Genomic DNA, 22946 nt, shown 5'->3' with positions numbered 1-22946 from the left:
TCTACATAAACAGAAATTTCTTCTACTGAAAAGTTGTGTTTAACAATAATGATAACGCTGAACAGATACAGTGGAATTGGTGAATAGCTCTGGTCATGCCATTTTCCACCAGCTACTCATCACAATGGATCATTCATTAATTTCAGGAAATGTTTTGTAGTGGTCAAAGGGAACAGCATTGACAAACCATACATGAGCATTGGCCTGCACAAGTTCACTAAAACCCCAGATTTTCCATTTTCATTCCTGGAGTATTATTACACCCTTTTACTGCTGAAGTGACTGTCTTTTTTTAAAAGTCTTCCAATTTGCCCTAGCACTTCTGTGATGGATGAGATTTTTACCCTAATTTTCTTGGCAATACAGTGAAGCACACAGAACAGAGATAATGTCAAAGGGAAATAAATGGGGCATAGAGAGGTTATTCGAACTATCTCCATGCTAATAGTGAACAGTCGATTCAACTACTCCTCGAACTGCTAACACTAACCATTTTACAAGACTCTTTTAAATTGCAAGAGAACCTTATTTTACTGACAATTACCCAACCTAAAGCTGCTGAACTTCCCTGAGATTTCCCATTTCCCCTGCTGAATCTTAGCAGTTACTATTGCACTCTCCATCTTCCCATCTCTTACAGAAGCAGCACACTGGAGCTTTGTCTTGACTCTGGACTTTGTGGAGATGTGACTCAATGCTCCGTAAGATGACATAAGTACTTCTGAGATGCAGAAAGGATCTCTTCTACTTCTTTTTATCACCTGATAATCCAATGACCTTTCCTAGCTCCCCTTCCTCACTTAGATCCTCCCTAAAGTTCAGGTGATTATTCTTCTAGCACCTTCTTTCAGCTTTACCAGTCAATTCAATTTTGCTTTCGTTTCTAAGAAGCCTCGAGCAAGCTCATGGAGGCCTGCACACCCCCCTTTTTTTTCCTAACATTTCTTTGAACAACTGCACGTAGGGGATGAGAAGGAATCTTGATAACATGACCAGCGTGTGGGTGATGCACTGGTGTCTATCTGCTTTCTCTGACTTCAGATGGGTGTAGGTGAGGGGAACCGTCCAATTACGCCATATTAATTCTAGCATGGTCATTGGTTGTCAGCTTTGACCTCGTAGAGAATTATCACACAAGAGCAGCACACCCTGATTAATTGCTTAACAGTTCCCTTCACCCTTTTGCAAGCATTTGGTGTGCTGCCGTCTTTGTGAGCAGTGCTTGTTCCTGATTTAGGGGGAATAAGGAAGTCCCCAAAGTCCAAGCCCTGGAGCAGGTGACAGAAGCGTAGAGAATATGAGGCTGCCTGTAGTAAAGCCTCTGGCATTGAACCACCTCTTCCCTGCCTTCCTTCACACAAATGTATTTTCATAGTTAGTGAGGCACTGAAGAAGGGTTTTGCTCTATATATGAGGAAGAGAATAAAGGTGACAGAAGTGTTTCCCTGTGTCACGAGAGATCATAAGGCACAGAGAAGGGAACAGGAGCAGTGCATGGAGGTTAGGAGCTCAGCTAGGCAGGGAAGCGGAGGGCATTTCCCCACCTGCCAGGTGGTGACTACCTCAGGTGTGAGCTATCACTTGCTCACCACATGGATTTAAAAAGGAGTCAGCTCCACCTCCTCTCTTCCTAGCACCTCGAAAGAGATATTTAAAAGCCCTGGGACGCCTGAAGACTGAAAATACTCTTCGAGGTAGTTTTATTTTTTTCCTTTACCTTCTAGCTTTCCAGGTAAAGCTCGATTGTGTCTTCGGTATTACTCTAAAAGCGCTGTCCCTGGCATGGTGGTTCTCGCTCCGAAAGCCCCTGAGGGAACGAAACGCCGCTGCGGGCCGGGCCGGGGGCGCGGTCCTCAGCCGAGCTCCCTCAGCCCGGGGCGGGGCGCGGGGCAGGCCGGCGTTCTGAGCCTCTTCCGCAGGGCGGGGGACGTGGCCATCTCCCCCAAAATACTAGTCTGAAATCGAAAAGCCGAGAGTCTCACTAAGCGCTCACGGCCTTCCGCCGGCCAGGCCGCCTCAGGAGGCTGCGGGGGGTCGCCCGCGGGGAAGGGCGGCCGTTCCCGCCGCTGGGGCGGGGCGGGGGCCGCTGGCGCTCGCAGCCTGCGCGCGCCTTCGGGGGTCATCGCGGGGCACCGGGGCTCCCCCGGCAGCTCGGGGGACGCCTGTGGGGGTCACAGCGGGCGAAGCCGCCCGGAGGCCCGCGGGATCCTGGGGATCGGGAGGGAGAGCTGGGCCTCCTGCGCGCCCCCTTTGTGTGGAGCACGGCTGCGTGAGGGGAGCGGGCGTGGCCGGGGGACGGGCGTGTATTTCCGCGCTCCCTCGGCCCCAGCGGCGAGTACGGTAGCGGCGGTGCGGTACGGGTCGGCTCGGCTCGGCTTCCCGGAGAGGCACCCCTGGCGCTGGTGGCCGGCCGCGCTGACGCGGGGAAGGTCGGGGAGCGCCGCCGCGCCGTGTCCATGGACTAGCCGAGGCAGCGGAGGGACGCCTGAGTACGCCGCCCGCCGCCTCGCCCTCCGCCCAACTTGGCGAAACTAAGCGAGCCGGCTGCTGCCCTCGGTGAGTCCCTGCCAGACCCGCCGCTGGCCCGGACATCCCTCTCAGCCGTCGGCCCCGGGGGCCGCGCCGCGTCCTCCCGTACGGAATGCTCCTTTCTCCCTCCCCCGTCTTTAAGCACCGGTATTTTGATATCCCCCCCCCAGCACGGCTCTCCCTTGCAACATCCCCTGGGAGCTGGCAGCCATTGAACTGGGCGGGGAGCAAACGCTGCCCGGCTGCCCTCCCTCGGGGCGGGCAGCAGCCCTCAGACTCGTAAGTTTCCCGAAAACGCGGGGTTAGGGCGAGCCTCTGCCATTGTCCTTGTCCATTAAAGGAAGCCGGAGAGGCCGGGCGAAGCTTCCTCTGGGAGCTCACGCGAAGTTGTTTCGGTGAGTGAGGTGCCACAAGGGAGAAAAATATTTTCTTTTTAAGTGCTGCAGCTGCAGGGCGGTGTTTGCCTGCTCCTTACTCTGCCGTTGTGCACCGGCTTCTGCCAGCCCCTGCCCTCAATCCAGGCATTGCAGTTAGCAGGAGTAACTGCTCCGTGTATGCGAGGATTCAGGCCTGTAACTTTTTGTTTTTTCCTAATTTCAACTTTAATTACTTGCAAGCTGAGTTAGCGAGGGACCTCTCTGACACCCTGTCAGCTTCCCGCCGAACAGGCCCCGCCGTTGGGCGAGGCGTCACCTCGTTGACCTCAGGTGTCACCTCGCTCAACGGTGGGGCCTGTTTCGGCTGCCGTGGGGTCCCGGGATGGGTGCTTGAATAATTAACACGTCACTGGTTCCCGTTTGGTCATTTACCTTCTGCCTGGTTGTCTTTGTAGTTTCAGGTGAATGTTTTATTTCTGGTCTGTGACTGCTACAAAGCGCTGCCGAGAAGCTGCTGCATGCAAACCCTGTGAGGAGAGTTCAAGGAAAATGCATTATGCACAGTTAACGTGGGGAAAGTGTTGGTTTTTTTTTTCCCTTTGTAAACATTTTTTTTCTTTTTAAGGAAGAAAATGGGCCTTGTACACTTTAGGGAGAGAGTTTAAGCAAAGCTGGAAAAAGCTTGGTAGTATTAGTTATGACTAACTTCAGTAGTGGCTTTTTTTGTGTAGAACAAACCACAATTTTACACTTTCAGAATATCTGCATAAGGCTATTAAGCATACGTCTGACTTTACCTCACGTACTCAATGTAGACTTAGTGGTTTAATTTTGAGCCTTTCTGAATAAAAAGAAAGTTGTAAAAATAAGATAAGTTAATTGTGTTGCATTTTCCCTTCCTTTGTAGATCTTCAAAGGTAGTGGTTCAGGGAAAGATATTTTAAGATAAGTGGGAGCATAAGATTTTTCCAACACTGCTCTGGAAAAAATGGAAGGAAACCAGCTCTTAGAGAATGGAAGTACAGGGTGGGAATTCAAGTCTAGTCATTGGTGTGAAGTAGGAATGAACTGTGGGGGAAGCAACTTCACAGCTTTTGTGTTGTGTTTTTTTTTTGTTTTAAACAAATCCAGGACAGCTGTGTTGTTGGAATAGTGTTCTTAATCCTCTGGCTAATGACATTGGAAGAATGTACTTTCAGTGTGCGATGTATGTCATTTTAGCTGTGTTCTCGTGGGGTGGGAAGGGAAGAACATAGTGATGTTGCCTGTCCTTGGAAGATTTTCATGTTTAAAACTATAATGCCACTGAAACAGCAGTTTTTAGAAATAGCTTCCCAAAAGTTTGGGAATGCGTTTATAATAGTGTTGAAAAATAATGTGCAAGTAAGTTACATGGCTGGCATTGTGCTTTACTTTTGTTGATCTCACTAACAGATGGACAAGGCCTTGCTAAAGATGAGGTCTAGAACTAAATAAAAATCATTGAAAGTTGCTCTTCTCTGTCTAGTGTGTGCTGTGGGTGATTTTTTAGTGTAAGCTTATTCAGTTAGCTTCCTTTGTGTGGAAGCGTTATCTCCAATCCCCAGGTAAGAAGACCAAATTAGAAGAAACCTCACTTGAGTCTTAATTGAGTCTTATTCTTGTCTCTGGGCATAGGCTTTGCCTGACATTTAGTGCATTGTAGAATAAGTAATCTTACGCTGTTTTCCTGTTTAAAGCCTCTTTCCTTTCCTTCCTGCCCCCTTGCAGGGCAGGGGGTGGCAGAAGCAGAAAAGAAAGAAAATATTTTGTGAGCACTGTGTTAGGAGCAATGTCTACACAGGCCTTTGTATACATAACATACCTGACAGGGCTGAAATGGGGTATGTTCTGGGCTACCTTTTGCTACGTTTAGGTCTTGTAGTACTTAATGAAAGGATCATAGAATCGTTTAGGCTGGAAAGGACCTTTAAGATTGAGTCCAACTGTAAACCCAGCACTGCCAAGTCCACCACTAAACTATGTCCCTAAGCACCACATGTACACGTCTTTTAAATACCTCCAGGGATGGTGACTCCACCACTTCCCTGGGCAGCCTGTTCCAATGTTTGATAACCCTTTTGGTGAAGAAATTTTTCCAGATATCCAATCTAAACCTCCCCTGGTGCAACTTGAGGCAATTTCCTCTTGTCCTATCACTTCTTTCTTGGGAGAAGAGACCGACACCTGCCTCACTACAACCTCCTTTCAGGTAGTTGTAGAGAGTGACAAGTTCTCCTCTGAGCCTTCTTTTCTCCAGGCTAAACAATTCCACTTCCCTCAGCTGCTCCTTATAAGACTTGTGCTCTAGACCCTTGACCAGCTGCATTGCCCTTCTTTGGACTTGCTCCAGCACCTCAATGTCTTGTAGTAAGGGGCTCAAAACTGAACAGTGTTCATTAAACTGAATACAGATCGTAAAAAGCCCTTGCTCTGAGCCCTGAAATGCTAGGCAATTGGGGCACTTTCTTCGGTAGTGAAGATACAACTTTTTGCTCTTAAATGTAGCAAGAAAATTGTTGACATGGTGTGTTATGAATTTGGTCATGTCTGGATGCAAATGTGTGGATAATCTGGATGAAGAAGTTTAAATTGTAGGCTAACGTCTAATCAATAACAGAGGAGTATACTTTTTGATCCTTTATAGATTGTTTTGTCTTGAGGCTGACCTCTGATTTTCTTAGAGGGTAGTTACATTTAGTTTATGAAGCTTTGGTGTGTAGCTACCAGTCGGCCATTACCTGGAAAGGAATGTTTGGAAAAAAAAAAGGGGGGGGAGGATTTTTCTGCTGACAAACTCCTACAGTTAATTCTTATAGTCTTCTGTCAATTTTCGCATTGTGTATTAGGTGTGGGACAGTTTGAGCACTGCTGAGCACAAATAAATGAAACTCTTGTTCTAATCTCACTGTGTTAGATTAGAAATCTCATTGAAGTGTGTGTGTGTGGGGAAGCGGAGTTCATAGAGTTATTGTCAAAACTGCTCCTACAGATCCTCCCTTTATGTAATTTTCTGCTTTTACAAAAAAAATCTCCACTTGGGTGGGGTATGATAAAATAGGTGGGTTTCAGACACCAGACAAAGGAGATACTTAAGCCTCACTTGCATGTGAATCAGTGTTTTTACTTGTGGGCTTTTTGTGCCGTGCTGCTTTGCACTGTGGCTGCCTGGGTCAGAACTTCCTGTTTCTGGTAGGATGGACTTTGGCATCTGTGGTGTGTTTCCAAAGCTAACAGGATGAAATTCACAAAATCCATGAATGTGCTATGGTTCTCCTGTTGCTTTAAGCTCTTTCACTGAAGTACCTAGAATAAAGTAAATCAAACCCTCAAACAAGAATTTTCATTACTTCAGAGTAAATGTTAGAGGCTTTTGCTAAGAGGGAATTAAGAAATGGTCCTTTTTCAGGTGGCTTCTGTTTCTATGTCCAAAGGATGGTCATGTGTCTTCCTCACAAGTATCACGCAGTCTTAAAATCTATGGCACTTCTAGAGCTGTGGTGTTGGTAGCTTGTGTGAGGGTACTGATGCAGCCTTCCAGCCCCTAGCACAGCTGGGACAGGAACAGGATCCTTCTCCTTGACCCTTTGGCTCATGCTCAGCCAAAAGCATCTGATAAAGGAAAGGTTAAGAACAATGTCAGAGGTGATCAGAATAAAGCTCAAGGTTAGATATGTGTGGGTTTTAAAGTTTAATAGCTTGGGTCTCCCCAAAAAGGCTGAGCTCTGATTTTAATCTAGCAATCAAAAAGAGGGGGAAAAAGCTGAAGCATCTAGGTTCAGGTGACTTCATTTTGAAAATGGCCACAGTTCAATTACTTCAGTATAGCTGAATGTCTTATATTTTAATTTTTTGCATTGTAAAACAGCTTCTCCTTATTCTGGATGACTGAACAAAGCCTGTTTTCAGTTTGGTCAGTGAGCTGAAAAATCATTGTTTGGTAAATTCTTATATTTTAGGCATGTCAGGTGAGGATTACAGCAAAGGATTTAACCTGCAGAAAATGATGATCCTCAGATATTTACAGGATAAGGGATTGCGATTTTTGCAGTTGAAACCACTGACTTGAATGGCCAGGCTTTTGCTGACCTTCTTTACCAATCTGACATCAATCTTGGAATTGAAGGCCTTTGAGAGAGGAGAAGTATCATTCTGCTCGACTATTCACACTTGAATTCTGTTATAACTTATGCAGAATACTTTCAGCAAATAAAAATAAAATATGCTGACCGCAAGAGGAACTGCATCCAAACCCAGGGCTCTTAGCGGCATTTAAAAGTCAGTTTATTTTCCTTTCTGGTTCAAAGTGTTCCTCAGCCCCTGTTTGGATGGGTGGACCAGCACCTGTTTTGCTTCAGTGTTTCCTGTCTCTCTTCCTTTTTGGGAGCAAAGCAACAGCGTTTTATCCCTTTCCTTGTAGTAAAGCTCATACATGATACATGTAATAGAATTTCTGTTCTTATCCATAGTGCCTGCTTACATGTGTTTCTTCTGAGAGCTGCTTCTGTGTCCTTGTCTTTAGAAGTCTGTGCAAAAGCTGAAAATCTTAGGGCTGTCTTCTTCTTTAATCTGAACTTGAATGTGAAAGGCAAGGGTGTAATAAACATAGGGCTTTGCTTCCTCTTGATCTTTGCAGTAAGCGTTGTTGAATGTTGTCCAGGTATTACAAAGGAGCTTTTCTGTTTTACACTCCCAGTCTAAAGAGCAGGTGTTTATAACAAATGGATAAAGGTCTTCCATGTGAAGACCTGTGCTGAAGCCCCCTGATGTAGTTGGAGCTCTTCCTTTGGCACCAAGAGGCTCAGACACTTTCTCAGCTTGTGTGTGTGTATGAGCTTTTGGCTTGTTTTATTTTGGGTTGTTTTGTTTTGGCTTGTTCATTCTGTTTCAGTCAGGTTGATATCGTACGAAACCAAATTTGTTCATGTGGCCCAACAGCCCTTTCCAGAAATCTTTTTTCCTGTTTTAAAGGTTTTTGTTTCCTGCTCAAAGACTAAATAATTGATACTTGAAGTCTGTCTGGAAAGGTGTTTTCTCTAAATAATTGATGGACTTGGAGCTAACAAGGCAGCTTCCAGTTGCTCTAGTCGCAGTTGCAGGAAGCAGTATGAAGCACAGTATTCAGAGGCGGCTGAATGCTGTGAATTTTAATATTTCAAAAAGAATGTGATTTGTTCTGCTTGGCGAGAGCTGTCTGCTCTTGCTTTGGGGTGTAAAAAAGGTGCTGAAACCTGTACCTTGACATCTCGAAACTCCTGGAATAGAAAACAAAGGGAATAGCCTTAAGCAACTTACATGTGAAGGAAGATACCTGAGATGTTGGACTTTGGTCTCTGTGACAGCAGGCTTCTGACGGCCAGGATATGGAGCTGATTCTCTTGAGGCACATTTCTTTCCCCTCAACAATTTGTTATTGACTGGTGCCCAGGGAAGTACTTAAAGCTGGGGGGAATGTGAATGCAGTGGTATAGCTATATATAATAAAGGGTACAATACAGCAAAGCTTTCTACCATGCCCTGAGTATTCAGTTACTTCAGTTTGTCTGCGTGGCAAGCCGGTGGAGGAGGAAGGGTCACCTGAAAAGTTGTCTGACTTGAAGCTAATGGATGGGCAAGTAGTGAGATGACTCTCAGAAGAGAACAAGGTAGCTTGCTTTGCAAAGTGTACAGCGTGCTGAGGTTGTAAAGGGTATTTTGACAAAAGTGGTCGTAGCAGTGGTCTGCATCTGCAAAGCAGAAGGAAGTTCAACTGAAAGACCTTGTCCAGCTGGGACAAGTGAGAAGGGAAGGTGTTGTTCAGATCTGTTTTTTTTTTTCCCAAGCTGTGCTGCTTGTGTAACCAGTCATGCTGTCAGCCTGTTAAGATGGCAGTTTCCTGTGTTCTCACATTTTTTTTTTTCTCTGGAGGTATTTGTTTTATTTCTTTTATTAAAGGCACAGATTAGGAAGTGTTTGTCTCTAACCTCTGCACCTTGTAATTCTGCTGGTGCATTTGCTTTTAGCTATTACAGAGACTGACGTCTGCATTGGAAGGAGCTCTGACGGTGTCACTTCACAGCCTTTGCTGCCCTGAGCTCTTAGTGACACCATGTTGTTCTTGGCATACTCCTGAGAGGTGGAAAGCCTGTTTATCCTCCTTCCCCTGGGGCAGATGCAGAGTCTTCCAGTGAGACAGTTGAGGGTTTCTCACCACCCGTCTGAGCACTGGCTCTTGGGGGAAGGGCTGGAGCTGTTCAAGCGTGGGCTTGGTGGCCTGGAGCAGCTTTGGTCTTTGTCTTTTTTATTCTTTTTCCTTGTGTTGTGGTAGCATGTGCAGGGTGCTCTGTGAACCTACATGTTGCGTCTCCTGAAGCATTAGCTTATTTCTGTGTCTTTCGGCTGAAACATCTAGTCTGCTGAAGAGCTGACAGTGGTTAGGATCATGAGGTGTTTGGTGAATGCCATTTTGTCGCATCTCTCATGTTTTCCGGTGTTGTGTTAGAGGTTTACCTGCAAGTTGGTTTTTCAAAGTCGAACAAGTGTATTTGAGTTGTCTATGTGACCACAAAGATCTGTTTTCTCTTGTGGCCTGTGAGCTGGTGATCATCCTGGTTGGCATGTAAATAAGGTTCTCCTGTGTGTGTTGTGAATGTAATTGGTGCATGAGGTGGAGGGCAGCAAAAGAAAGCAAGCTTTGAAAGCATTGTCCCCAAACCCAACACACATTAACATCCCATCCCCCAATAAGTAGCATCTGTGGTGCTGGGAGGGTGCCTCATTTGGAATGAGTGGTCCTCTGGTGTTTAAAAGCATGGGACCTGTTACTTGGAGTGGGAGGGGAGAAAAATTTGAGGTTTTTGTGGATTCAACTCTACATCATGTCTCCATGACATGGAGACAGCGTTGTTTAACCAAGTGATGAATGTAACTAGTATTGTACAGATACATGTATTCATTTCTTAGCATGCTGATTGCCAGAGAACAGATGTCAATGCTGGAATTCTTTTTTAACTTAGATATATGTTGATCTGGTTTAAATTGTTAAAATATATATTCACTTTATACATAATATATATTTATATATTATACAAATACATATATAGGAACATTCAGTGTAAAGGCTAAGAAATACAGGGTGGATGTGGACAGATTGCATGTTATACCCAAAGGAAGGAATGTTTTTAAGAGAAAAAAACCTCAACAAAACAAAAACAAAACCAAAAAAATTATATGTTCATTTCTTTAGTGTATGTTACTGTAATCAGTCTCCTGTTTTTCTCTCTTGTGAAAAAAGAAAACGAATGAATATCCTTTTTGGCTTAAACTGGAGACTTGAACAAGTGGGATTCCTGGAAATGGAGGAAAGCCACAATATGCCTAAAAGTTTAGGATGTTCTCTGAAGAACAAGTGGATTTGTCAGCAAAGAAAGTTGGTGGCTTCCTGTCTTTTCTTTAAATTGTGACTTATTTTTGTAATATAAAGTGTTAGAGCAAATGAAGGACCCATTTTGTTCTTGAAATATCTTGGTCTGTATGGAGGTATGGGAGAGAACAGGCAATGTATATGGAATAGGTTATGTTACATTTGGATCACTAAATAGAAATAAAATCATTCCTCAAACTGGAAGTTCTGGCTCCTCAAATAAAATTTTTACTTTGTAAGGGTTCCAAAACCTTCTGTTGGAAGGAAAAAAAGTCAAATTACATGCTTGCTTTAATTTGAGACCTTGAGTTTTTCCCTGCTACTGTTGATGTTGTAGGGAGTGGGTATGTGTCCGCTCTCATGAGCGGTAGTAGAAAGCAGCTGAGGAGTTTTGATCAGTTAAGATTATTTTGGCTACTTGTTCTAACAGGCTTTGCTCCCTGGAGTGAATAAACTCCTGGTCAGAATTACTGACACCCTTCTATGTGTTTCACAATACCTGAACTTTCTGCAAAGTAAAAGGAAAACATAGCTTGTGGTTTGTTGCGTATGCTGAATAAGTTGCAACACAGGCAAGCTCCTATTCAGGTGAAACTGGTCAATAGCTTTGTTAAAGAAAATTTTCATAGGCATGAAAGATTTTTTCCAAACTTTCCCAAGATGTTAATGAGCCATCCATTGAACTGTAGTGATGGTGTCTAGTGTTGGTTTCACTTATCCTGGTGTAATCCAACTGAGTTTTAACTCTCATGAGCATGGGTTATTACAAAAAGATCCTTCTCTTTTCTACTGTCTTTCACTCTTCCGATCATGTTTGGAAAATAGCTGGCTTTCAGACTCAGTTTACTTGTGACATTTCCTTTTCTTTCTGCTTCCTGTGCTACTCTTGCTTTAAGTCAGAATACGGAGCATACACTTTATTTGCTGTCAGCTACTTTGAGCAGACTTCCCTTGACCTAGGTAAGAGATCCATGCCTTTTAGTTGGTGCCTTTGTCTAGCACTGCTGTACGTTGAAGTGGAAAGTCTGTCTGTTCACTTATTACTTCTGTGAATCTGAGGTCAGTTGAGCAGAAGTAACATAAACCTAGTAAAATTCAGTGGATAGTTGAGTAGAGTTGTAACTCTCCTCAGTGTCAATAACTAAAAATATTCGCAGTTTGAATTCACATGGTCAATACTCGCATTCTACAGCGTCATTGGTTTTCATTCTGACCTGTTTGTATAAATGAAAATATGGGAGGTTTGGAGCTGCTTTTGTTTTGTGGATTTTTTTTTTTTCACATTATTAGTAGCTTTTGTAGCTAAGTAGGAATAAAGACTTTAACATGTGAAAGGGAGGCCAGCCAACTATATCTTTTGGTAGCTTCTGTATGAAGAATGGTGAAAAGTGAAATTGGTACAACTGCTATTGTCCTCTGTCACTGCTTTTTAATTGCTGTGGGAGCAATTCTGCTTGCCTTTTTCAAGTCTTTAGTGTATTTCTGCCAGTTTAAGAAATCAAGTGGAGGTGAAAATATCCCATGAATGACAGCTTGAATAGCTCCTTGAATTTCATTTGTGCAGTGTAGAGCTTTTATGCCAAAGTATTGGTGATATTAGTCAAGTGGGCAGTTCAGAAGAGGTTAAAAGATGATGCTTCTTGATGCCTATGTAGATTATTTTTCAGAATTTAAGGTATCTACATTCTGAATGTTAGTCTAAATTCAGAGTACTTATACGTGATATTTCAGATGCATCTCATTCGCATAAAAGTAGTGGCTTGGCCAAAAGCACATGCATAACCTTAGTGTGAGTTGTCTGTAGAGCTTGAGTGGAGCTCTCCTGAATCGCTGTTTCCTTGTTTTGGGTTTGGGAACACTGGTGTACGTTCCTTACAAGTTTTCTTAAGTTGTAATTTGTGCTGTAGTAAATAAAGCCTGGTCACTGAAACCTGAAACTCTTTGCATTTATAGGGGATTGGATCTGCTCTGAGGGATTGTTTTGTAGAGTTTGTATTGGAGCAACTTGTGCTTGGAGGATTCTTCAAATACTTTAAGGACTTTGAGTCTTCAGCACACTACAAAAATAAGAGCCTGAAAAGATGATGTCTTAAGAAATCTGTCTGGCTTTGGTCATGTTTTCCATTGAGTTCAGAGATCTGTTGTCTGCCGTTATTTTTCTGGTAAAACAGGATAACCTGTTCGCAATATCTGTCTTACATAATGAGTCTTTCAGGTTAAAAAATACCCTTTTGTTGAATAATTCTTAGGTTTCCTCTAAGAATGAGCAAATATTTTTCTGCTCTTCGGGACTGCGGCAGGAGTAAATACACTACACTTGTATTCCTTAAGAGAAGCTTGTATTTTCTTTGTGAGGCCCTAGAGTTCCTTGGAGACAAAATTACAAAAATAAAGATGACACATGCTTGCAGGGAGTTCCTGAATCATCTAAAGGGTTACTATCTCTGTTTCCAGGAACAGATTAGCCTCTAAGAGCTCCAGATCCCGACAGTTATTCTTGCCTTTGTGTTGCACCAGCTCAGTCCTTACACGTGAAGATTTGATGCCCACCACCCAGTTATTGTACTGAACATTAAGACTCCCTCGGTGGTCAGCTTCTCTCTGGGATGTGGCGAGGGCAGTCTGTAGGTGCCTCTTAGTTGCTCCATTTTCAGAAGGCGCTGAGAAAATCTCTGAACTGTCCCTGGTCAGGGATAAATCTTTCTTTCAACTTCACAAAAAAACCTCTATTGATTGAGCACTTCCAAAGAATCTGACAATTATTTTTAATGGCACCGTGTCTTGAATGAATGAACCGATGCTTTTTGATATAGATTTGGTATTGATGGAGTAATGGAATTAAGTAGTCATATCAAAACAAATGATAGGCCAAAGTGCATGTCTTGCTGTATTTAAAGAATTCTTCTTGCTCCTCAGTGCGTTCTTCTTTTGGCTTTGTTGATTTGTTTCACCAGCTTCATATAGACTTGATGCTTTGTATTGATGAATGATGGGGGAGCAGCCAACAGCTTACAATGAATTTTTCTGTTTTCTCTTGCCTCAGTTCTGCCCTTGTTCCCCCAGCTTTATCTGTTTCAGTGTGTTAGCTTCAAGTGTGGTGTAGCCTGTGGTGCTGGCGTTGCAGGGGTGCTGCATTTCCACGAGCACTCGCAGAAGCTAGCACTGCTTCTGGCCTCCCATTCTTGTTTTCCTGACTGCACCCACACTGGCATTTGTATGAGCTCTGGGGAGGTAAATAGGAAGGCTTAAAACTCTTTTCTTCCTGGCACGTGATACAAGATCACAGGAGTGATCTCAAGATTTGCTACATGATTTGCTGTATGATTGTTCACTCCACTGAGTAGGATGATTAATGGTTGTGGATTTTCTGAGGGGGCAGGGAAGGGGATCAGGACTGCATACGGTAGCAGTACTGGCTGAACCTGGAACTTCAGTGTGACTTAGGTCTGTCTTGTAAAATTAACACCTCCTGAGGGTCAAAAGAATTTCTAGACCTAGATCTGGAGCCGTGCATTACTGCTCCAGTTGTTCTTGTTCTGGATTTAACATGTTATCTGAGAGGATTTCCCTGCATATCCAAATTGTTTAATATATCACAGCTTCTGTTTTATGGGAGTTAAAATATATAGACTATGAATATCACTGCTGTAGCATTTTGAAGGTAAGAGTGGGTGTAGAAATGCTTTGGAAATGACAGTAGCCTCTTGATGAATGACTACATTTTTTTCCCCTCACTAAAGCTGTAAACACCAAGACAAAATTATATATTCTACCAAAGCAGCAGTGCTCTGTATTTAATTTTTAGAAATTCCTGTTGTCATGAGTGGGTGATAACTGTCAGCTGACATAATGTGACTTGCTTTGTCTGAAACACAGTAGAGAAAGTTACTAGTCTATGCTGCCCACATACTGCTGTAATCTTCCAAGTGTTTTGCAGTATTGCCTAACCATGGTTATGTAGCCTGTGATGTGAATTAAATGAAATACTGATGTAGCAGATTTCTAGATTGGTAACAGATGCCTCCTATGTTAGGAAACATGACTGCTTTTAGTATAAACATGGGGAAGGTGGCTGTGTGGCCTTGAATGGATTGCTTGGTCTGTTTATTTGTGGAGTTAGGGGAAAAAGTCAGACACACCTATGCTTTAGATTTCTTATGTCAGAATGTCACTCCCACACCAGTACTGATTATACTGCTCCATATGGTGTTTGGTGGTCTATCAAGAAGAACCAAAAGACTCCTGATGAGGATAAGCAAAGAGAGCCAAATCTGCTTGCTGTTATAGAACAGCTTCTTGCAACAAGGAACCAGTACTGGTAGTACGAGACCCCCTGTCACTTCAGATCACTAAAAAAGAAAGCAGCATATTAAAAAAAAAGCAGTTTGCTTTTTCATTCTGTGAAAGTACTGTGATTGGTATTGACTGGGGCACCTTGCCAGTTGTATGGGGAAGTGGGGAGAAATGTCTTACAAGCTGGTGGTCAAAACGATGAGGTAGGCGGGGAATGGTGCTTATCAGTAAGAAGGGTACTTTTGATGCTCTTCTTCCTGTGAGTAGATTCACTGAAGTTGGGACTTCAATAGTGAGATGTAAGTCCGAATGCCAGGGAGGGCAACAAAAGGTAAGACTTCAGACTATGTTTATGTTTTAGGTCCTGAAATGGTATGCTTGCCATTCTGCCTCAGACTATATTTTAAGCCTCTTTGTCTAGTAGAACCACATTTTTATAGAATTTAATGATGTGCTAGCTAAATGCCACCTGCTGCCTCATCTTTTGTAGTGATAGCAGCAGCAAAAGCAATATTTCTTAGTAGTAGTGTGTTCATTTTACAGTTGCCTCTCCTGTCTTTTGCCAGGATCCTGATTTTCAAGGGCAGGGAGGTAGAATGGTGATGGAGGCCTCGGTGTGCCTGCATCCGGAGAATGTTTGCACTGTCAGCCAGTATATTGCTCTAATACAGGTTTACACTGATGCAAATGAAGTCTTGGACTCTGCTCAGATTAGTGGGGTTCTGCTGTTGTCTCCTAGTGTCCTCTCTTTTCCGTCTCTTCCCCAGACCCATCAGACTTACTGACTTGGACAAGTGTATGACTATTGATTGTTGAAATATAAATTGCCATTTGGAGCCAGAGACTGAAATGAAGAAGTTGGAAAAACAAAGTGTTCATTCCTTCTCTTGTATTCTCTCAGCTGCAGGCTTAGAAAAGCATGTCAGGAGAGTAGTGGTTAAACAAGTTTTCTTCACTATGCCTCATAATAGTAGGATTCCTAAATGTTGTCTGTGAAGCTGGATCGGTTGAAAAGGTCAGTAACTAAAGCTGAACCAGGGCATGAGGAAACAAAACTGTCTACATCTTAGGAATGTATGTTGCAAAACTTGGCTTATGTATATGACTGGGTCATATCTAGGGAAGTCCTTTCCAGTTACTGCCTGTACTGCCATAAAGTATGATTTTCTTTGTTTTAACAGAGGCTAAGTGTTTTTTGCTATAAATGAACTGTGAGCATTAGAACCTAGTTATAAGGTGAGGTTTTGGAAATGCAAAAAGCTCTGTTTTTAGTATTTGGTTAAAATCATATGGAAACAATCATCTAAGCGGTGGAAATATCAAGCTCAGGTGTTAATGGTGAATGTTCATGCTCTCTAGCCTGACAAATTTTGCAGGTATTGTTTCTGCAAGAACGTGCGATATATTCTTTAATCTCCAGGCTCTGCCATTTATCTGAAACTCACTAAGTAGTTCATTCTGTGCTCAGTCCGTTTATTGGGGATATTGAGGAAGAAAGGTTTTAGTTCTGACTTAACTCAGTTTTACTCCATCTTGTATGGAATCAGGAGGAGTAATTCCTTCTATTAATGATTTTTCTGTTGCTACTGTGCCTGTCCAGATGTGCTAATCTGGAGTCACCTTTGGGTAACGTATCTTAAGCAACCTGCGTGGGTAGCATATGTGTGAAGGCTACTTAAGTGATGTCTGGCTTTATTATATACAAATTGATCTGCTTTGTCAAGTGGATCAGTATGACTTGTGTAATACCTTCCAACTTTCAGTAGGGTCTGAAAATTCCTCTTATGCACATGCAGGCCATCTTAGCTTGAAAAAAGCAGAAATTATTCTCTCTTCACAAGTCTTGCAATCTTGCTTTGGTATGCAAAGTCACGTCATTTTCCAATTGTTTTTTCCATAACTGCTTAAAGCTATGGAGTATTCTGCCAACATGTACCCTCCTTAGATTTTCTACATGGTCTCTGCATTTCTGAAAACTATTTCCATTTGGTTGGGCAGCAAAGAAAAGAAAACTTCCTGACTGGGGTTGAAGAGGGATGGGGGATGTGTCTGGACCAAGGAGGGACTCCAGTCTGCTTCCAGATGGAAGCCAAACCTGGCATGGGGAGACCCATGGAAGGAAAATAAGTGTCTGTTGGGGTCTCTGTCCGTGTTCTCTTGGGCTGGAGTTGGCTGTTGTGTGTCCTTGATCTGTTTGTGTGTGGTTTTAGTCTCAGGGGAAAAAGTTTAAGGTAAGGTTTGAAATATGTTGAGATAGTACTCCATAGTCCTGGAAAATAATTAGTATTTCACTTAAAAGCTAAAGCAAGCTGTTTATTGTATTGAATGTGAGTCTCAAAGCTGATAAGTATTTGGTTCTGTTCCTTCTTTCTGTAATTGTTTCTTACACTCAGGTACAGATTGCCTTCTAAAACAAAAAATTAGTTTCCCTTCTTATAGCTGTGGATGTGGTGGAGATCTTCAGTTCTCTGTTCCATGGTGCTTGGTTTCAGACTTTGCTGGGTAGACTTGGTTTTTGCATGCTGTGAATGTCCAGGTAAGCATAGTCCTTGAAGCCTTTTTCTTAGTTACAAGGTGTTGGAAAATTCTCAGTGCTTGCTTCCCTGTTGCAAGCCTTTCACTGACATCCTATGGGAGGAGAACATTTACCTCAAGCAAGTGGCAGGTTAAAATGTGGAACTGCTGCTTGTCAATCATAGGCAGCACTTGTGTGGTCAGTTCTCTAGAATGAGAGGGCTGTGTGAGTGCTTTGTCTTCACCACTCCAACTCTTGACTTAACAGCTTGTCCTCTGTTTTTTTTCTATGTGTGGCATTTCTGCAGAGGCAGTTTAGTTATGATACTCTGAAAAGCTGTAGTTCTCTGAAATATTTGAGCAACAGTTGCAGTTGAACTTTATCTCTAGTGTATGTAAGGAAGCAAGAAAACTGAACTCTGCAGAGCAGATCAGCTGTTTAATGGTGGGGCTTTTGTTCTTGAGAATAAAACCTCTTACGGGGTACTGATTTGGTAAAGAAACATTAAAGTATGGAAGAGACAGGAGTACAACTGCCTATTGTATTTAGCAGTCTGTAGGCACTGAGGTTTTCAGGGTAACCACTTCTAACCTCTTGCTAGCTGAGTTGCGTGTGCAATCCACAGGGTCTGTGTTTAGACTTTTGCGTAAGTCCAAGCAGCCGTCTAAGTAAAATGGTTTTGAAGGAGTGAGAAAGTGGATGAATGTCAACTTGCTGATGCAGATCTTCTTAGGCTAACTGTATAGCTAGTTTCCTTTTTGGGGGTCACTCCATTACCACATAAGGGTGCTTAAAAGAAGATAAGATTATTAAGCAACAAATACTTAAAGGGTGTTTAGGAGCTGCCTTTGAACATACCTATGAATGGCATATGGTATGGGTTACTGTAGTCCCTTTCTCAACAGAGCAAAAGATATCTGGAAAAAATCCTTTATTCTTAAAATATTCCACTGCCTAATTCTAATCATCCTTTCTCTTCTGTGCAGACGCTGTGCTATAGAAGATGCACTATTACCGATATTCTAATGCAGAAGTCAGCTGTTGGTACAAATACCTGCTCTTCAGCTACAACATTGTCTTCTGGGTGAGTACAAAATGTAGAGACTGAAATAGTTTAGGCATACCTCAGTTTTTATTAACTTCCTGCATATTTCTTCAAGAGAACAGGCTGAAATATTTACCATACATCAGCTTCCTGCTTTCAGGTATGTCCCAGGTGTTCTGGAGTTGAAGAAGCTTGTCCCATGTGAGAAAGTAATTATTACTGAAAATAAGGATAATGATTCCTCACAATCTGTCCCTTCCTCCTATCTTACCTTCTGAGTGAAGGTAAAGGAGTGAAGCAGATAAAACTGGTTTTCTTGATTTTATTTTTTTAATGGAGAAAGGAAAGATCTGCTTAAAGGATTTGTCAAAAGAAAACAGTATAGTCTCTACTGTTACTGACAAGGCCTCTGTCTTTTGAATGATGGAGGCCATTAAATGCTGGTTGTTTGGACAAAAGTTAAAGCTACCTTTCTTAAGTGCACTTAAGTGGTATGTTAAGTTGCTTCCCTGTTAAGAGAAGTCTCTTCTAATATCTCCTTTCAGATCATCTTTGATCTCTGTGTTGGGGTGGTGTAGCTGTAAATACACTATGCAGAAGAAAGGAACTGCTCCAGAGATGTGTCAACAGCTGGCATTACAACATAGTCAGGATCTTAAAAGTCATGCTCTGAGGGCAGCAAAATTGCCTGATACTGTCTTGAAATACTTCAGCTAGGGACTAGCATGTCTATAATGTTCAGAATTGTGAATGCGAAAAGGGTGCAAAACCAGATATGTGGTTTTAGATGTGTATGATGGTCAAGATCACTGAAGCACCTAACTGCCTTGGAGAAGAAGGCGATTCAAAGGTTAGTGCATAGTGTTGCATTAGAAATAGTTAACATGTCTGTGAGGGGGAGGTGAAGATAAGGATGCAGTTCAGATAAACTTGATAATTCTTTTCAGAACTTGCAGGTCAAATGTTAGGAGTTTGTACCTGAAGTCACAGAAACTGCAGTCATGGAAAGGCATGGGTTGTCATAGAGAAGTGCAGAGAGAGTGATTTGCCCAGTGCTGGCAGCTTGGATTAATGTTCTGATTCAGAGCTGAAATGTTTGTCAGTATGGATAGCTGCTTCTAAAGATGTTTAGATTTTTTTCAAAGCAGAAAGGATCGGATAGTAAGAGTGAAAGTATGGTATGTGGCTGACGCAACTTGTTTAAGAGTAAAAATTGATTCTCCTGGTCATGACTTGTCTGAGATCAGTAGACATACTAGACTATATTAATTCTATTTGTTTTCTGTGATTCCTTAAACCATGTCAACTTTTTACTACCTAAAATTTAAGAGACACAGAATTATTACCCAAATCTGTGTTTATCTTCAGTAAAAAAAGGGGTTTAGTGTCTGAACATAAATTGCAGACTGCAGAATCTTGTTCGTACTTGTCAATAACAACTTGGTATTTTGCTTGATTAACCTGTGTAAAGTTCTGGTAGAATAGGTTGGCGTTTCTGCACATTTTCGCTGCTTTGGCAGCATTTAAGGTAGAAAATAAGCTTTTTTGAAAGCTGCAGGTATGATGGACAAAACTCTGAATTAATTTAGAATCATAGAAAAGTCTAGGTTTGGTGGAACTCTTGGAGGTCGTATGGCTCAGTTTTCTGTTGAAAGCAAGACCCATAGGGTAGGAAATCATTGCTCAAATACAAGAGCTGGGAGTCTTATGAGCTTCTTACTCATCAATTTTCTGCTATCTTCAGCTTAATAAAAATGTTAGAAGGCCAGCTAATACTGAGACTGCAATGTCTGGGTATTGCTGTTGAAAACCACAGAACTTTTTGCTACTTTTACCACCTCTTGTTTACTAGTGCAATGTAGTACATGATACTGTAGCATTAAGCCACAGGGGAGTTTATCCTTGTGTGGATAACAGGACAGAAAAGATTAGTGTGGCTTGTGTAGAAACTTTTTCCAGTAAGGGTTAATTGGCCACAATATTACCATAGTGTGAATGTTCTTTAGTGATGATTTTTTCCCCGTGGCAATTGAGGATTCCCGTCATCGCCTTGTGTCAAAAAGTATGTGCTCAAAGGCCACCAGCTCTGTAGTTATTTTTCTTCTGTATAATACAGCTCCCATGTACCTGAAGTGTAGTGTAGTGCAATGAGAAGTAATACTTGTCAAGCTGTTCTGGTTTTCAGAGAAATCACTGTGTAGCTGGGTGGATGCTCTTCAGCAGGTAGTGTGGGGGATAGGTGAGGAATTGACACTCTTTTGTTCATGAATATGTTAGGATTGTTCTAGGCCTCTGCTTTCTTTCTAGTGAGAGTCTCATGAAGTGGGGTCTATTACTGTTTTGTGTGGGTAAACAACCTTTGAAAAATTGAAATTTTTTGTCTTTGCTTGGAAGACTATCAAGAATTTGCCTGTGCTTTTTCACAGGAATTAATTTTATCTCTTTCTATTTTCTTTTTTATTCCCTGCAGAATAATTATTTCACTTTTTTCCAAATTTCTTTTTTTTACTGTATTCTCTTGGAATTAATGATGATGATCTAAGGATTTTTCTCTTCCTTAAAGAATCCTTTTTAAAGAAGAGATGCAGAAAAATTGGGGAGAATTTGAAATACAGCTTGTGTTTCAGCTAGTCTGTTGGCTGGAGGAATTGGTTTTCTGAACAGGTACTAGCAATCTTGGTAGCTTGCTCAACAAATGATCTGAGGCTTCTGCTGAGAAGTTATTATCAGGCTGACCTAGTGAATTATGTGTTAACTACAGCTCTTAATAAGAGTTTGGTATCTTTAGTTGTAGAACAAGCTATGTAAATGTTGAGTGGGAGGGTAGACACTTCTATAGGCAATGCATGAATCATTTAGCTGACACAGTTATTCAGGAGCCTATGGCATCCGGCTGGCTGGGATGACTAGTCCAGCAGTCTCTAATTGGACAAATCCATTGTGTGTAGAACAAAGTCAATTTTCTATGTGGCTGAAAAGGACTGAAAGATTACAAAATCAGAAGGGAAATGTAATTATGACTCAAAAGAGCAACATTTAAGGAGAGAATGTTAGTCTTGATTCACTTTTCTTGGCTTGAAGGACAGGTGCTTGTGAGAGCTTGTTTTGCAAATGTTTGTGTCAGTGAGGGTGGCTGCTGTATAATGGGTATGAGGGATGGTATTTAGCTAGGTTACAGACAGCGTTTTGCCTATGTCTCAACTCATGATGCAGTTTATTCATAAGCCAGGTAATTTGCATGCAAATAGAGTGTTCCGTTTTTTCTTCTGTCATGCTTACTAAAGATGCATGTTGACTTCCCTGTTGTAGCTCTAAAGATAATATCAGCGACTGTATAAATTTTAAAATTAAAGCATATGTTGACTTAGTGAGTAGTTTAGAGAATATTTAAACTTTTTAGTGGATGGTTACTTCAGTTTGTGTCCTGATTCAAATAGAGTTCACGTAGATTGGGGTGGAGCAAAATATTGAACTCAAAGAGGACAAATGACTATTTTAATAATGGCAAGCTCACAGTTCATTCAGCCTTTAGAAATCTGTAAGTCTTCATTCTTTGGAAGTTTTTTTGGGGGTAACTTGGCAATAGAAGGTTCAGTTCTGCTGGCTTTGAGTTGTGTATGACTGGCCTGCAAAATCACTTCTCTATTCTTTGTGTTTGGCTTTCACTTGTAAGAAAAGGGAATGGAGGTCATAGGAAGGCTCTGTCTTCCTAGGCATGATTTTAATGTGGGATTACTCTATTTTCATCTTGCTTTTTAAGCATGCTAATAAGATTTAACTTCTCCAAGTACATTTGTTTTAATGAGTAGTAATGAGGCAGTGTTGCAACCATTAAGATAGTCCTGCAGGGTGTGCTCAGAAGTTAAGTGAAATTACCCTCTTACAGCAAGGCTGGACCTCTTTTTGAGTTTTAAAGCTTTTCTTTTTTTCCTAAATAGCTTTATTTGTCATAATGAAATTAAAAGACTACAATAATATAAGGTAAAGAGCTTAGTTCTGGTACTTAGTCATGTTGCAATTGAGTCCTTCTGTGAAAACCGCAGCGGAAGGAGGTGGCAGAGGGTGGACAACTGACCCCAGGGGGAACACAGGGGTGTTCTGTCTTGGAGTTCAGCACTGCTCTATGCCTTCTAGCCTGCACTTGAGAAGGCCGAGGGAATAAAAGGAGGTACCTCAATCACGTGTCCCTGGTGCTTGCTGCTTTGTCTCCGGTTGAAGGATTTTTTGGGTTAGTCCAAGAATTGCACCTGAGCTAGGGCATGGCTACTTCAGTGAAGTGAAGGAATGCATGTGTGCTCTGCTAGAGCCTTTTAGGTTGCATGTGAGCTCACTGTCTCTCAGATGAATTGAGAGGAGAGGGTAAAATAGCTTTTAGCTGCTGTCATCTTGATATCATCTTCTAATGCTCTGTAGCTTTGTGTGTGGCTTTTAATGTTTTTTTGAGAAAAAAAATAACTTTTCACTCATGCTATAGATGTGGCATTTTTGCCCTGATCATGATGATGAAGGGCAAAAATTCTCTTAAGCTCTGGAAAAGAATTCTAAGCTCATTTTTGAAAAGTAAGAGAAGACCCAGGCTAGCAGAAGATTTTCTTGGCTTTTGCAGTATATGTTGTTTTTCAGGAATATCTAAAATGGCAAAGCTGTGCCAGGAAGGGGAAAGAATCCACCACCAGGTGGTTTCCTGAGTCTGAGAGGAAAAGTCTGGGAAGAGACAAGGGTAGGAAGGAAGGGCTGTAAGCTGCTGATTACTCCAGCAGGGGTGGA

At 42.1% G+C, this 22946-nt stretch overlaps 1 protein-coding gene across 4 annotated transcripts in view; it reads left to right on the top strand.

The window, feature by feature from the left end:
• Positions 1-2333: 2333 nt before the first annotated feature.
• Positions 2334-22946, top strand: part of TSPAN14 (tetraspanin 14) — a 41853-nt gene continuing 21240 nt past the window's right edge. For 3 of the 4 annotated variants that reach the window (XM_068398381.1, XM_068398383.1, XM_068398379.1), the window contains exons 1-2: positions 2334-2556; positions 18121-18218. In XM_068398381.1, coding sequence (XP_068254482.1) covers positions 18138-18218 — 81 coding nt within the window. In that variant the 5' untranslated portion in view covers positions 2334-2556; positions 18121-18137. Of the gene's footprint in view, positions 2557-2862; positions 2925-18120; positions 18219-22946 lie in introns of those variants that run through there. The other variant, XM_068398380.1, reaches the window with a different exon arrangement.

This window comes from Nyctibius grandis, chromosome 4 (genome assembly GCF_013368605.1).
Source record: "Nyctibius grandis isolate bNycGra1 chromosome 4, bNycGra1.pri, whole genome shotgun sequence".
Lineage (NCBI taxonomy): Eukaryota > Metazoa > Chordata > Aves > Nyctibiiformes > Nyctibiidae > Nyctibius > Nyctibius grandis.
The sequence above is the reverse complement of the archived record's forward strand: the minus strand, read 5'-3'. Positions and strand labels throughout refer to the sequence as shown.